This window comes from Haemaphysalis longicornis, unplaced genomic scaffold (assembly GCF_048455015.1).
Source record: "Haemaphysalis longicornis isolate Haplotype H1 unplaced genomic scaffold, Haemaphysalis longicornis Haplotype H1 scaffold_12, whole genome shotgun sequence".
NCBI lineage: Eukaryota > Metazoa > Arthropoda > Arachnida > Ixodida > Ixodidae > Haemaphysalis > Haemaphysalis longicornis.
Window position 1 is genome coordinate 47,848,861 of NW_027526225.1, and position 13,120 is coordinate 47,861,980.

The following is a 13,120-nucleotide window of genomic DNA, read 5'->3' on the forward strand; positions in this document are numbered from 1 at the left end:
GCAGGTGCCGAAATGTTCCGGTATACATTGGCAAGCATTAACACAAATCATGAACCATTCTACTTGGTGCAGATGGACAGCAAGCAAAGCTTTTTATTTTAGACGTGAGGGTACGTACCAGTAAATTTTGCATGTTAGCGTTCGCAGCGGTCATCTCTAAGAAAAACACACACACATCGCGCACATTTTTTTTATTCTTACGCATAATTCCTAGAGACTTCATTTCTATTAACCAAGCGCGCGATCGGCTGTACAGCATTCGCGTGACAGCCTAGTGTTGATCCGTGATGTGGTACAATTTTTTTTTCATAGGCATGGGCAGGGGCCAAGATATGCTGTGCAGCTGGCGTGACAGAATTTTCCGCGTGATAAATAATGTAAAATGCGCGCAGAGACGTGCACGTGCTGCTAGTCGGCTACTTGCGCGCGTAACTGGGTGCCAGCCGAGCATGCATGCAGGCACGGAGTAAACTGGTACGCCACCAGCTTGTTCCATCGAAATAATGTCATTAACTTCAGCAGGCAGGTCTATGTGCAAGACTTACCTGCTAAAAGCAGTACTCTCGCACGGTAGAACTAGTTGTGCCGTTTTCATCCATCCATTTCACCAGGAGCGGAGTTACTGGGAAGTCTTCTGTATCTGGAGGAGCACAATCTTTAATCTCACTAATACTAACGACGGCACACATCCAATTGTCCACATATCGGATGTATGCGTGGGTTATCATTTGGAAAGCCTGTGAAGGTGCACACACCGACAAAGACGGCCTCACATGAACAAATATCCGGCATGAGAGCGAGCAACACAAGCATCAACGTCAGCGCCAATGGCATCAACGGCGTGTTGGTAGTACGAAACATATTTGTTTTAGACGTGTGTAAAGCGAAACAAAAATGCTCTCTCTCTCTCTCTCTATATATATATATATATATATATGTTTAATAAGTAGCTTTTATTAAATATGCGCCCTTTTTTTGTGGGTTGAAGCGAATACACGTCTACTTACTAGCAGCGCCGCCAAGAAAAGGCAACGCAAGCAATGCCAGGATCACGCTGAGCTATCGCTATGCTTCCGCGGCTGGGCTACCGGATGTAGAGGAAAGAAAATATTAAGTTACGCTTATGAGTTGAGTCAAGCGTGCCATTAAACCTTCGGTCGGCGAAGCTGTTCGTGCTCAGATATGGGTAGCCTTAAAAAACGCAGAAAGCGAGGCACATACAAAAATTACCTCAACCCTGGCGCAGAATTTAAAATTCCGAGGTTGACTCTTGGCCCGCCGCGAACGCCGTGAGGATGCAAGCGACATGGTAAGTCGTGTTCATTTCCTTTCGCAGTTTTATTCATGAATGGCTGTGTAGTTTCAGCTACATTGACTGAATTTGCACGTATACATGTGCAGGAACAATACGAATACGACTCGGGCCAACGAAACGTGGGCTCGGACGGTGCCCTGGCAGGCCGCGAACAGCGTGAGGATGCGAGCGACGTGGTATGTCGTGTTCATTTCCTTTCGGAGTTTCATTTTTGAATGGCCATGTAGTTTCTGCTGCATTGACCTAATTCGCTTGTATACATGTTCAGGAACAACACGAATGCGACTCGGACTCGGACCAATGAAACGTGGGCTTGGACGGTGCCCTGGCATGCCGCGAACACTGCGAGGATGCGAGCGACGTGGTAAGTTGTGTTAATTTCTTTCGCAGTTTCATTCTTCTCAATGGGCAACTATGGCCATGATCACGAGCTTTTACCTTATCGAAATAAATGTATGTACCTATTCATTAACACCGCCAGGCATGGGTTCACTTCGATTTTAATGGCAAGCATCAAAACATGCCGCTGTTTGAAATGGTGACATAGAGATGAAGAGAGTATGGCTAATGCATAATGTACATTCTGACAGTACAGGTAGCAATATGTTATGACAACAAAAAAAGGTGGGTCAATACAGACAACACATCTTTTCATGCAAGTAGACGTAGTGCTCATGAAATGTAGAGAACAACGGAATGGCCAAGCAAACAAAGCAAATAAACTTGAATACAAAACCTAGGCAGGGACATTTCTTATGATGCTTGAATGTGCACGAGAAGGAGACGGCCCTTCGTACGTGCCCTCCTGAAGGAAGTGGGTTGCTCCTTGTTTTGGGCTAAGGGTGCATAAAAAAGGTTGGAGGGATGGTGAGCAGTTTCTAGAACAGGCACAAAGGCCTATGTCCTTCCCATTTCTGGCTGTGCTGCATGGCCAAAAAAGTAGTCAAATGTAGTGCAAGCGAACTGGCACAGCCTTCACAGCAGACATGCAGACTTCATTCACACCTGCTCACAGCAATGGTTCACCCACAAAGTTTGTCAAGCGTGCGCAAACATGCCACACCTTGTTCAGTTGTCCAGACATGCTGTTTGAAAACACCTGTGAGAGTACTCTGTAGGTCTTTATCCTCCGAATAACCCTTTACACATGTATGCGCACACTTGCAATGAGCCTTGTCTCAGTTTCATCTGCTTTAGACAGTTGAGGCCGTCCTTCCATGAATGGCATTATGTTCAAGTGCAGTGAAAGTTCCTTGCTCTCTTCTTCGATGGTGAACCCCCTATCAGCCATCAAACTTCGCCCTGGTGAGAACTTTTCCAACACACCGGAAGCCTTTGTTAGGGCCTTGTCAAACAGCCTCTCAGGAGCAACATCGGACACAAACATGGCGAAGCCATTCGGGCTGCACACAACTAACCCTTTTGCAGTATTGTGCGTTTTGTACGAGGAATAGGTCTCACTCTGCACGCGGAATGACGAGGGGGTTTTGATGAAAATTTCGGTGCAGTCGAGGATGCCGTCAACAGTGGTGTAGCCCTTGTCAATGAAAGCTTGTGGCCTGTACTTGTCGCACAGGTGGGGAGGTATCCAAGTTGGGACCTGAAAAAAAAGAAGGAAAACTGGGTTTTCATATTTTTTACAATTATATCATCAGTGGCATAGGAACGGGCGCGGGGAGTGATTGTCTTAGAGTGGTAGATCTGTGCGAAGAATCTAAGAAAGACTACATTCTCAATGCACATGAATCTCCCCATTGCTCTTAATGTACGATTTAAAAAGTCACCTTCTCCGCCTTTGATTTTTGCCGCGAGTACTGGCGTTGCTCTGCAGTAGAGACCGCAAGATGAGCCATCGCAGCTTGTAACACTGTTAAATGAATCTTCAAATACTCTAAAAATTAGCAAAAAACACACCGGCACAGGAGAAGCATGCTGGGATAAGCATGCTCTCAACAAAAATTTTTTGGAAGCATCGTTACGTATGAATAAAATAATTTACTGCATTGGGCATGTGCTGTAAGACCCAGAAGGTTCATCGATTGATTTATTATGAGTTATAATGCACAGGCGCTACATAGGTTATAAGGTGCACCGTAGTGGAGGGCTCCAGTTTAATTTGACCACCTGGGAACCTTTAACGTGCACCTAAATCTCGAACACATGAGCATTTTCGCTTTTCGCCTGCGTAAGAAAAGCGGAAGCCATGGCCGGGAATCGAACCCGCATCCTAGGGCTTAGCAGCACAACGCCTCGGGCACTGAGCCACGTAGCAACCCACAGAATAAAAAAAGTGAAATGGGTACATTTAAGGTGAGGCGACATGTGACAATGCTTCCAATAAGTTTTAGCCGAGAATGAGTGCTTGTCCCATTGTGCTTCCCCTGTGTTGTATTTTTGCGCTCTGATTTTTACAAGCGTGCACCAACTTGCGTAACGATTCCTTTTATTGAAATTTACTTTAATTCAATTGATCGTCTTAGAATGGAAAACAAGGTGTTCAAGCTGAGCGATCTTGCAGTAAGGTTAAAAAAGGATGCTTTGGCGAATTAAATTACTTGTGCGTTCTTAGCAGGTATCTTGACAGACAGAAAGGCAGTAGTGGGGGCCAATATTTCTGGCCAGGTGGGGGGGCTGACAAACACCCCTTGAAATAGAACCCTGGCTACGCGACTGATCAGTGTACAGTTGGCCTTTTATACCTAAACTTCCAGCCCCCTTTCTCCCTTCCCATAAATGTTGCAATTTGTTGCGGCCATCACAGAGACCACAAACAAAAGGCAATAAAAAAAAGATAAGTGGTGCTGACATACATGGCGAAGCCTGTTGTCCAAAAAATCCAGCCATGTTACCCAGATCCTCGAAACGGTTGACGTAGAAACACCAAACCTGTACGAAAAACAAATTTGCAAAAAATGCACATCAGTAATTTTCCGCTGCAGAAACAAAAGAATCTACAGTTGCAGTGAAGATGTCATTGCAGAAGATGCTTAAACGGTACTGAATTCCCCCAGTGCAGCAGGTGCGGAGAGGCCCTATCCGTAGTGCACATACTAATCACATGCAAGGCACTTCACACAACACGACACAAACACTTCAGAGAACTCTACAGACAACATATTCCCCTACATCCATCGTTTTTTCTAGGTGACGAAGCCATAGTTTCCGTGAAACGTGTGTTTGAGTATTTGTCAGAAGTCAAGTTTTTAAACCTCATTTCCTATCACGCATCATGAAATCTGGCCCTATACACCAGCCATGCTCATTGTCGTTTTGTGATTTTACTTTTGTTTTGCTGAGTTTACTTAGTGTTTAAGGTATCACCTCTCATATACGACTATTGTTTTGGCGCTCTTTGCCCCAGTTGGCCTTGCGCCATAAACATTAAACCATCATCATCATCGGTACTGAATTCCCTTTGTTTAAGCATCTTGTTACTTCCACTCATTTTCATTTAAACGATAAGTGAAAAAGTGCTGCATATGATTTGCTGATATTTTGATGAACGTGCGAATACACAGCATGCTGCATTCTATGCACAAAGTAACTAACAAAACCAGCTAGGCTCGGCAGGAACACTGAAATTTTGGCTTAAACTGTTGAATTTCTCAGTGAATGAAAGTTCGTTTGCTTTCGGACAAGCGCTAAAAGTTTTACAAAATACCAAATCTTTTGAATAAAACAAACTTGTATTTTGTCTTCATGGCCCCTTTAGGGCTGATTGGGTTCTGCTTGTTTCCCTCACAGTATATTCATTAATAACATTATACACAGAATGCCCCCGTAAATGTATTGGCATGGTAACTGAGTTTCATTAGTCACTCCACTTGGACCTTATGCAAAGTCAAAAATGAGTACTGATGCAAAAAAAAACACACTTGAATGTTGGCAGCGTACCTGTATGCAAGGTCAAGGCCGTCAAGGCCCAGCCGTAGCCTCATCAGGACGAGCACAAGCTGTGTCTTCAAAGGCAGGATGAAGTTCCGGTCCTCGTTCTCCGTTTCCTTCATCTGCCAGAACGGCAGCGTTTTCGCATCTGGTTCAAGTAGGGACCAAAAACTGTCAAAGCACTTTCTGGATGTGAAGCAGCTTCTTTTCATCTTCTACAAGGGCTTCATACGTGATGTCAATGTTTTGTGTAGCTTCAGCCTTGCACCTCTTGACTTTCTTCTGCATACAGGATTGCTCAAGCCGCAAGCACCTACTCTTCTGCTGAAGGCAGTCACATAGCTTTTTTGCTTCAGCGTGGTCCTGTTGAGAGCGTTTTAGCTGGTGGTTCAGCTCTTCAACATCCGCGTAAGCAGCTTCAGCTTTTTCTACTAGCTCAGTTATTATATTATTTTGTTCAGCAACTTTGTTGGCAAGCTGGTCATAGCTTGACTCTTGGCTGCAGTAGGCATGGTCCATGAGTAGAGTGCTTTGCTGTGCGGTGTCCTCACTGTCGCTGCTGCTACTAGTGATGGCAAAGCCTAAGACTTCTGGGTCGTGCTGGGGTGCTACAGTTGAACTGTTGGGAACTTCCGGCTGTCAGGGGAAAATGAAAAAAAAAAGCCATGCGTTTCAGTGATTTTTACAACACAGTGTGCAGCTGCAGGTGAGATTTTGTATACTGCATTTTATATACCTTCACACCAGTTTGTTTACTTGGCATCATAGCTTTTTTTACGCAGTAGCACAACCCTTAACCTTAAGTAGCCATTGCCTGCATTAAGCCATAACAAAATTTCTGGTGCATATGCAACCACGTTAACTATTTCTCTGCGTTGCTTGTGCTCAAATTACCTGTCTCCTTATCAGTGGTCGCCTCCTTTCAACCTTTTGCGGTCTCAGCGGGAAGATTGTGGGCACTCTGTTCATGTAAGTCTTTTTTACTCCTTCGAAGTGGGCACGGCACACTCCTTGTCCCATGGTGGGGTAAACTTGGAGAACCTAAGCACCAAAAGTTCCAGCATTATTGCGTATGACACACTGAACATCACCTACTGTGTTTTCAGGTTCCTTTTAAATGTCCAGTCTGCATGCTACCACTGCGAGACAACAGTATCACTTCCTCTTGATTAACATGCAAAAAGTTCTATATCAGTCACGGGCAAATGACAAATGGAATTTTAATTTTAATTTTAAGACTTACTCGACAACGCCACACACACGTAATTATACAGCTGTTTGTGCCACTCATATGCATAGGTGCAGCGAAATCGGCCGTGTTCATGCGCCAGATAACTATTTTGCGGAAAGGACGAGATTACAGAGGCACCGTTTCCTTCGAGGGTGATCCGCGAAAGCTAATCGCCCTTTGGCACAACGAATTCCAGCTAAGTTGTTGCAAGCGTGCCGTGAAGTACGTTACGTCGTTTCTAAAAAGTAAGGTCTTGATGTACGGTAGAACTATTAGGAGAGCCTCATCAATAAGCTTGCCTTCCCCTTATGCCTGCATGCTTGCCACTTGCGTTGTAAAAAAAAAAACGCAAGCCACTTACGCGGTGCTGCACTTGCACAACATGGAAAACTAAAAGACCTCAGCACTACAACTGCTAATAATAATAATATTAGTACGCAGCGATAAAAAGAAAACGCCAAAATAAGGAAAATGCGCTACAAAATGACCGGCATGCACAACCGCGAGTAGCGGCTGAGCTATCCGGTAAGAGTATAAGCAGGCAGAGTGAGCAAAGATCATATTCATTGGTATTCTAAGCTTCATGATTACACATTCAGAGAAAAGAAACCACCGTAATATGCTTATTTAGTTTCAAAGCAGCACCATACATTTAATAAGACGTCTTACCTCCCGCCCCGTCCAGCCCTGTTGATACGCTGAATCCACGTCTCCCGAAGCTATAGCTCTTTAGGAAAGACATAAAAACTCAAGCCTTTATTCCTTGTGCTGTTGTTGTAGCATCCAGGAACACAGCACGTAAATCCTCCCATTGTAAGACGGCTTCACACGACCGAAAAATCTCTCGAAAAGGGCACGGTCAAGCACTCCGGCCAGCTGGTGCGCCCGGACCACTACAAGTACCGGCATGCACCGCGGCTGCCGCAGCAGCGGTGGCGTCATGAAACTGGCCTGTGGGATCGGTCTCTTCCCTTGTATACATGTGCAGGAACAATACGAATGCGACTCGGACGACTCGGACCAACGAAACGTGGGCTCGGACGGTGCCCTGGCAGCCCGCGAACACCATGACGATGCGAGCGACATGGTAAGTCGTGTTCATTTCCTTTCGCAGTTTCATTCTTCAATGGCCGTGTAGTTTCTGCTGCATTGACTTAATTCGCTTGTATACATGTGCAGGAACAATACTAATGCGACTCGGATTCGGACCAACGAAACGTGGGCTCGGACGGTGCCCTGGCAGGCCGCGGACGGTGCCCTGGCAGGCCGCGAGGATGCGAGCGATGTGGTAAGTCGTGTTCATTTCCTTTCGCAGTTTTATTCTTGAATGGCCATGTAGTTTCTGCTGCATTGACTTAATTCGCTTGTATACATGTGCAGGCACAATACTAAAGCAACTCGGACTCGGACCAACGAAACGTGGGCTCGGACGGTGCCCTGGCAGGCCGCGAACACTGCGAGGATGTGAGCGACGTGGTAAGTCGTGTTCATTTCCTTTCGCAGTTTCATTCTTGAATGGCCGTGTTGTTTCTGCTGCATTGACCTAATTCGCTTGTATACATGTGCAGGAACAATACGAATGCGACTCGGACGACTCGGACCAAAAAAACGTGGGCTCGGATGGTGCCCTGGCAGACAACATTAAGCGTAAGTTTTATATGCATTTAATGATTTAACTACCTGAACGAAAAAGTGCAGCAAAATGGCATGGTGTGTGATAATGGTTTCTTTCCGTTCGTCGTTCGTAGGACTAAAGTTCGAAAAGCCTTTTTTATGAATAGCCCTTGAAATAAACTTGTTTTCAGAAGATTCGTTTGTAAAATCAGTTCTGTATAAAAACAATGTAGAATGTACCGTATGAGAATTTTTATGCCCGATTTTTTTTTTCGCGCCATCTCTGAAGGGTTTTTGTGCTTCAAACTTGTGCATTCTTATATTTGTCTCAGGACTTTGAAAGGGATTACGAGTACTCGGACTACAGCTTCTCACGCAGCACCTGCAGCAGCTCCAGTGGTGATGAGAGAAGTGACACCTCGGTAAGCCCTTCCATGCTTTGAACTCGTCGTGGTGTCTCAGTGGCTATGGCATTGCGCTGCTAAGCACAAGGTCGTGGGATCGAAACCCAGCTGCGGTGGCCGCTTTTCTGATAAAGGCGAAAAGCAAAAACGCTCGTGTGCGCAACATTTCGGCGCACGTTAAAGATCCCCAGGTGGTCAATATTAATCCGGGCCCTCCACTACGCCACGCCTCATCGCCTTCATTGCGACGGCACGTTAAACCCCACAATCAATCAACCTTCCATGCTGTGAATAATAAATGTTTATATACAGTCAGTTGCAAACTGGCTGGAGTATCACTCTCCCGTGTACAAGCTTACTTGAAGGGTGGAAGTATTAATTTCTAATGCTGGGAGCTGGTGCAGTCAATAGCGTCATGAATAGCCACATTTCTGGCAGAAGCAGTTCTGCAATCTTTTGGTATGCCCCGTTCAACTATTTCCACCAGTCTATATTACGAAAATCAAGGAATGAAATTTAGAACGTGCTCGTGCTTTGAGGTGGCTTTATATTATCAAGCTAAACATTGGAATGTTATTTAGTCGGTTTTGTTTATTAGTGGTACTTACTGGTGATTGAGTTCTTTTTGCTTTATGTAATACCAATAAACTGGTATTTACACTTGGGATTTTTTTTTCTTACATGGTCGTACAGTTTGTTGGCTGTCATCATAACCTTGAAAACAATAATGCCTGATCACTGTTGTCTTTGTGCAGGAGCCTGATGCCAACCAGCCGGGCAGTGGTACAACACATCACCCTGAGATTGCTGGTCTGTTTAAAGATGTCCTGTCTCGGAAGCTGGTGGTTTTGAAAGGAGACATCCTACTCATGGTTCTGAAGTACTCTCTGCGTATGAATTTGTCATTCACAGGCCAAGCAAGCCTTGTGGACATGATCAACTCATTTTTCGATAGTCCTGTTCTTCCCCGTTCTAAATATTTTGTTAATAAGTTGTTAGGCTGATAAGGGACAGAGATGACATTTCTTTTCTTTTGGCTTGAGTGCATGATTTACGTTGGTGAGGGTAGACCAGGGATATCACTGCAGTGTCCTGAATGTAAGAGGGTGGGTGGATCGTCTCCACTTTGCGGTGCACCTTTTTTGTGCGTTTTGATATTCCCTCACAACTTCAGAAGCTCCTCAAGGGCTGTGAGTTTCTGGATTTGACAGAGCCCCTAGAGTTCAATGGCACTTTGAGTGACATGAAGGATGGCAGCATGTACCGAGACTTCGTGAGTGCAACAAGAAAAGCCGGCCACAGGATAAGCTTTTCGTGGAACACAGATGGCACTCCCGTTTTCAGATCGAGTCGCAGATCTATTTGGCCAATCCAGCTTGTCGTTAATGAACTGCCTGTGCCCGAGAGAATGAGGAAGCTTGTTTTGGCTGGTCTTTGGTTCGGGAAGGAAAAGCTCCATATGGGAATCTTTCAGGCACCATTTGTCGAAACCATGCATTCTCTTGCAGACGAGGGATTTCTGCTTCACCACAAGGGGAAAGAGAAAATTTTCAGGGCATTCTGCATTTGCTGTGCTGTAGCCTCTGTTGCAAGAGCACCTATGCAGGGGATAAGACAGTTCAACGCATATTACGGGTGTAACTGGTGCGTGCACCCAGGTGACACTCTAGGCGGAAAGGTGGTAGAATACCCCGTTGAACAGCATGCTGTTGAGAGGAGCGAGAAGAAGATGGTGGAGGACATAGTCAGTGCCAAGCATACTAAGTATAGTTGCATATAATAGAATATAATTTCATCTTTATCAATGTCTAACGATCTAACGTCGTTTATGTTCCAGGAGGCGCTACCCGCTCAACGGTACAGCAACAGGGCTCGAGCGGGAAGACCCCCGTGAACCAGTATTCACCTCAAGCCCCCTGGAGAAGGCTTTTTCAGCGGCAGCCCCCCAGAACTTCTCGGGCAACTCGGGAGTTGTCCAGTCTTGAGGGAGGGGGGGGGAGTGCAGGGACGCAGCCCCTACGTGCGCCCGTGTATGGTGATTACAGTGCAGCAAGCGTGTGTCGGACAGAGATAGTGAAGTCAAGGCATCATGTGCCCGTGTGTGCGTGTGCGATAAACAGTTAACGGACAATTGAACAAGTGTGGTGCGTACCAAGCCCGGAACATGCGGACAACGGCCCCGTCTGGTATAAAGACTGCGTTCACGGGTGCGGCAGGGGGGAGTTGGAACAGCGCGGCGGCAGCAGAACGAGGATGGGAGCAGCAAGGGGCGGACAACCGGACCGACGACCCCTGGCCAGCTCGGACCACTAACCAGCACATGTGGTGGGCGCACACTTAGTGGCTTGGTACCAGGACTCGAACGTTGTCGAGAGTGCAGAGTGAAGCGTTGTATTATTTTTCTGCATAATCGGTGCAGCACGTTTTTTCAGCGTCACGTTGTTTGAAGGATTGTATGTGTTACGAGTTGCTGTTTCTACTCATGTCATTTTTGTTTTGCTGTCCCGGAATAAACCGGTTATTTCTGTCTTTCGTGTCGGCGTCACTTCGTCGGGCGGGGTCAGGGTCGCGAACCCTTCGCACATGAGGGAGGTTCCTTCAAACTAAAAACATCGTTTCCTTTAATTGTAATTAGCATTTCTGTTGTCCCACTCAATTGATCGGCATAAACAAAGGCAGGCCCCCTGCTCCCAGCCTAACTCAATACAGACAGCTGCGCAAAATATCGTAAGGCCTCAAGATCGGTGCCACATCTATTTGTGGCAAAAAAACATTGTCTGATGAAGTATGGAAAGCAAGTTTTGTCTACACACAACCGCAGAACATAACAGTAAGCATATGTGGCTCTCCCGTTCGTTAGGATACGCACTTATTTTCAAATGCTGAAAAATCCCTCCGCTCTTTTAAAGTTGTGTCACTGTGTAGGCATCTTGTACAGCGTTGTGGGATGTACCTGGTTTCGGGACACAAGCGTCTCGTAGATCCCATATATATATGTATTGCCATTGCTCAATCCAGCCCTACTTGGAGCATGCGGTTTAGTGGCCGTAAGTGCAGCCTTCTTGCTGGCATAAGTCTGATACATACGTGCACCTGAGGAAACGTTTAGTAACTTTGTTTTCACCTACCCAGATGGTTAGGGTTGTAATATACAGCTCCAACTTTGCACCATGGCCACCTGCTCAATAACCTTTTGTGGCGGGCTATCAGCCCTCCTAGCGGACTTCACTCTCTTTCCATTACCGTTCTCAAAGACAAATTGGGAGTTTGCCCATAGTGGTCCCAAGTGGAAAAACATTGTCGGCAAAGTATAGTGGCTGGTGCATGTTGAATGTTGCTCCTGTAGGGCGGTACACTGGTTCACAACGCCAGACAATTGCAGACATGTACTCAAAACAAGCGGGTACAGGGGACTGTTAAGATTAAAAGGTGTTTTCGGAGTTACCTCCAGTACCTATAAACTGTTTCCTAGCTTCATGAATGTATGAAAATCTGATTAGAGCCTGAGTATGAACTTTGTACACCCTGAATGCCTGCCCTTTATTAATGCTACCTAAAGGGACCCAGAAAAGCTTTGTGAAGGTGGCAATCAAAAGCATTCAGGTGGTAGAACACACAACGGGGGATTTTTGAGCCAAGTGTAAGCCCCATACGTTGTACGGATAATTTGTAAAGAATTTTTGAAGGTAGCCTTTCCCAGCCGATGAGCAAGACGCTGCAGCGAGCCGATTGCTGCTTACGCAACCAGGGTTACCAGATCGCTCGAGACCCAAACCGCCAAACTAGCCTCGGCAGTAGCCCAAATGTAGCCAAGTAAGGAAATGTGAAGTAGCCCAAAAACAGCCAAAATACATTCTTTATTTTTTTTTGGAACATTTGTTTGTGCTTGTAATTTTTTTGTCGTAAAAAAGTACATTTTTCTTTTTTTTTCTGCGAAGCAGGTGTTGCTTTGTGTTGGACAGTTTCACATCAGAATTGCGTCATTTTTTGCGTTGTCTGTTACCCAAAAGCATGGCCCAAAAAGAGGGTGCGATGACGGTATGATTTACAAAAAGTTTTTTGTCCCTTGACAACACAAAAACCGGAAAACATAACGCGAAAAACAACAATTTACAATATATACAGCTATAAAACTGACAAGACTGTACAATCACGTTACCTATGTACAGAAAGGTAAAAACTTATGTACAAATGAATGAATGAATAAATTTATTATAGAAAGGATGACACTCTGGCCTGTTGGGGGAAATAGGGAAAATAGAAATTTCACTTATCAAGTAGCTGTTTACACAAGATCGTTGAGGTAAATAACAATGAAATGAAAGAGATGAAAACTTACGCGTCGTCAGCAGCAGATGTGGAAACGGAACTGGCAGAACTACTTGGCCCATACCAAATAGTGGAGCTGAAGCGGGACCAAAATTCTTTGCCCGGTCTAAAATTTTTGCAGCAGCCTCCGTTCCTGGCCAGACCAAACTTTACATGAAGGAGTGCTTCTAATGTCTCGATAGACATTCTATTTCGAAGGTCGGTTTTAGTGAGCGTGACCTCGCTGAACGCTTGTTCAACGGCGGCGTTTCATACAGGTAGCGACAGCAAAGAGAGCGCCAGCTCAGTCATTAGTGGGAACGTCTGGTTGCTGGCAACATTTTTCGCATTTCTCACGCTTAC

At 45.5% G+C, this 13,120-nt stretch overlaps 1 protein-coding gene and 1 pseudogene across 2 annotated transcripts in view; one reads left to right on the plus strand and one right to left on the minus strand.

Annotated features, from left to right (window-relative positions):
- The window catches only part of LOC144162612 (uncharacterized), a 117,772-nt gene extending 106,794 nt beyond the window's left edge, over positions 1 to 10,978 (plus strand). Inside the window, exons 2-8 of one of the 2 annotated variants that reach the window (XR_013320720.1) lie at positions 5 to 1,309; positions 1,402 to 1,491; positions 1,584 to 1,679; positions 7,420 to 7,518; positions 7,611 to 7,719; positions 7,812 to 7,907; positions 8,000 to 8,078. Coding sequence is in view for 1 of the 2 variants with exons in the window: in XM_077693220.1 (XP_077549346.1) it covers positions 8,052 to 8,078; positions 8,378 to 8,467; positions 9,205 to 9,329; positions 10,287 to 10,434 (390 nt within the window). In the remaining variant the exon portion in view is untranslated. Of the gene's footprint in view, positions 1 to 4; positions 1,310 to 1,401; positions 1,492 to 1,583; positions 1,680 to 7,419; positions 7,519 to 7,610; positions 7,720 to 7,811; positions 7,908 to 7,999; positions 8,079 to 8,377; positions 8,468 to 9,204; positions 9,330 to 10,286 lie in introns of those variants that run through there. The other variant, XM_077693220.1, reaches the window with a different exon arrangement.
- LOC144162174 (uncharacterized) lies at positions 2,325 to 5,963 on the minus strand (annotated as a pseudogene).
- Positions 10,979 to 13,120: the final 2,142 nt, after the last annotated feature.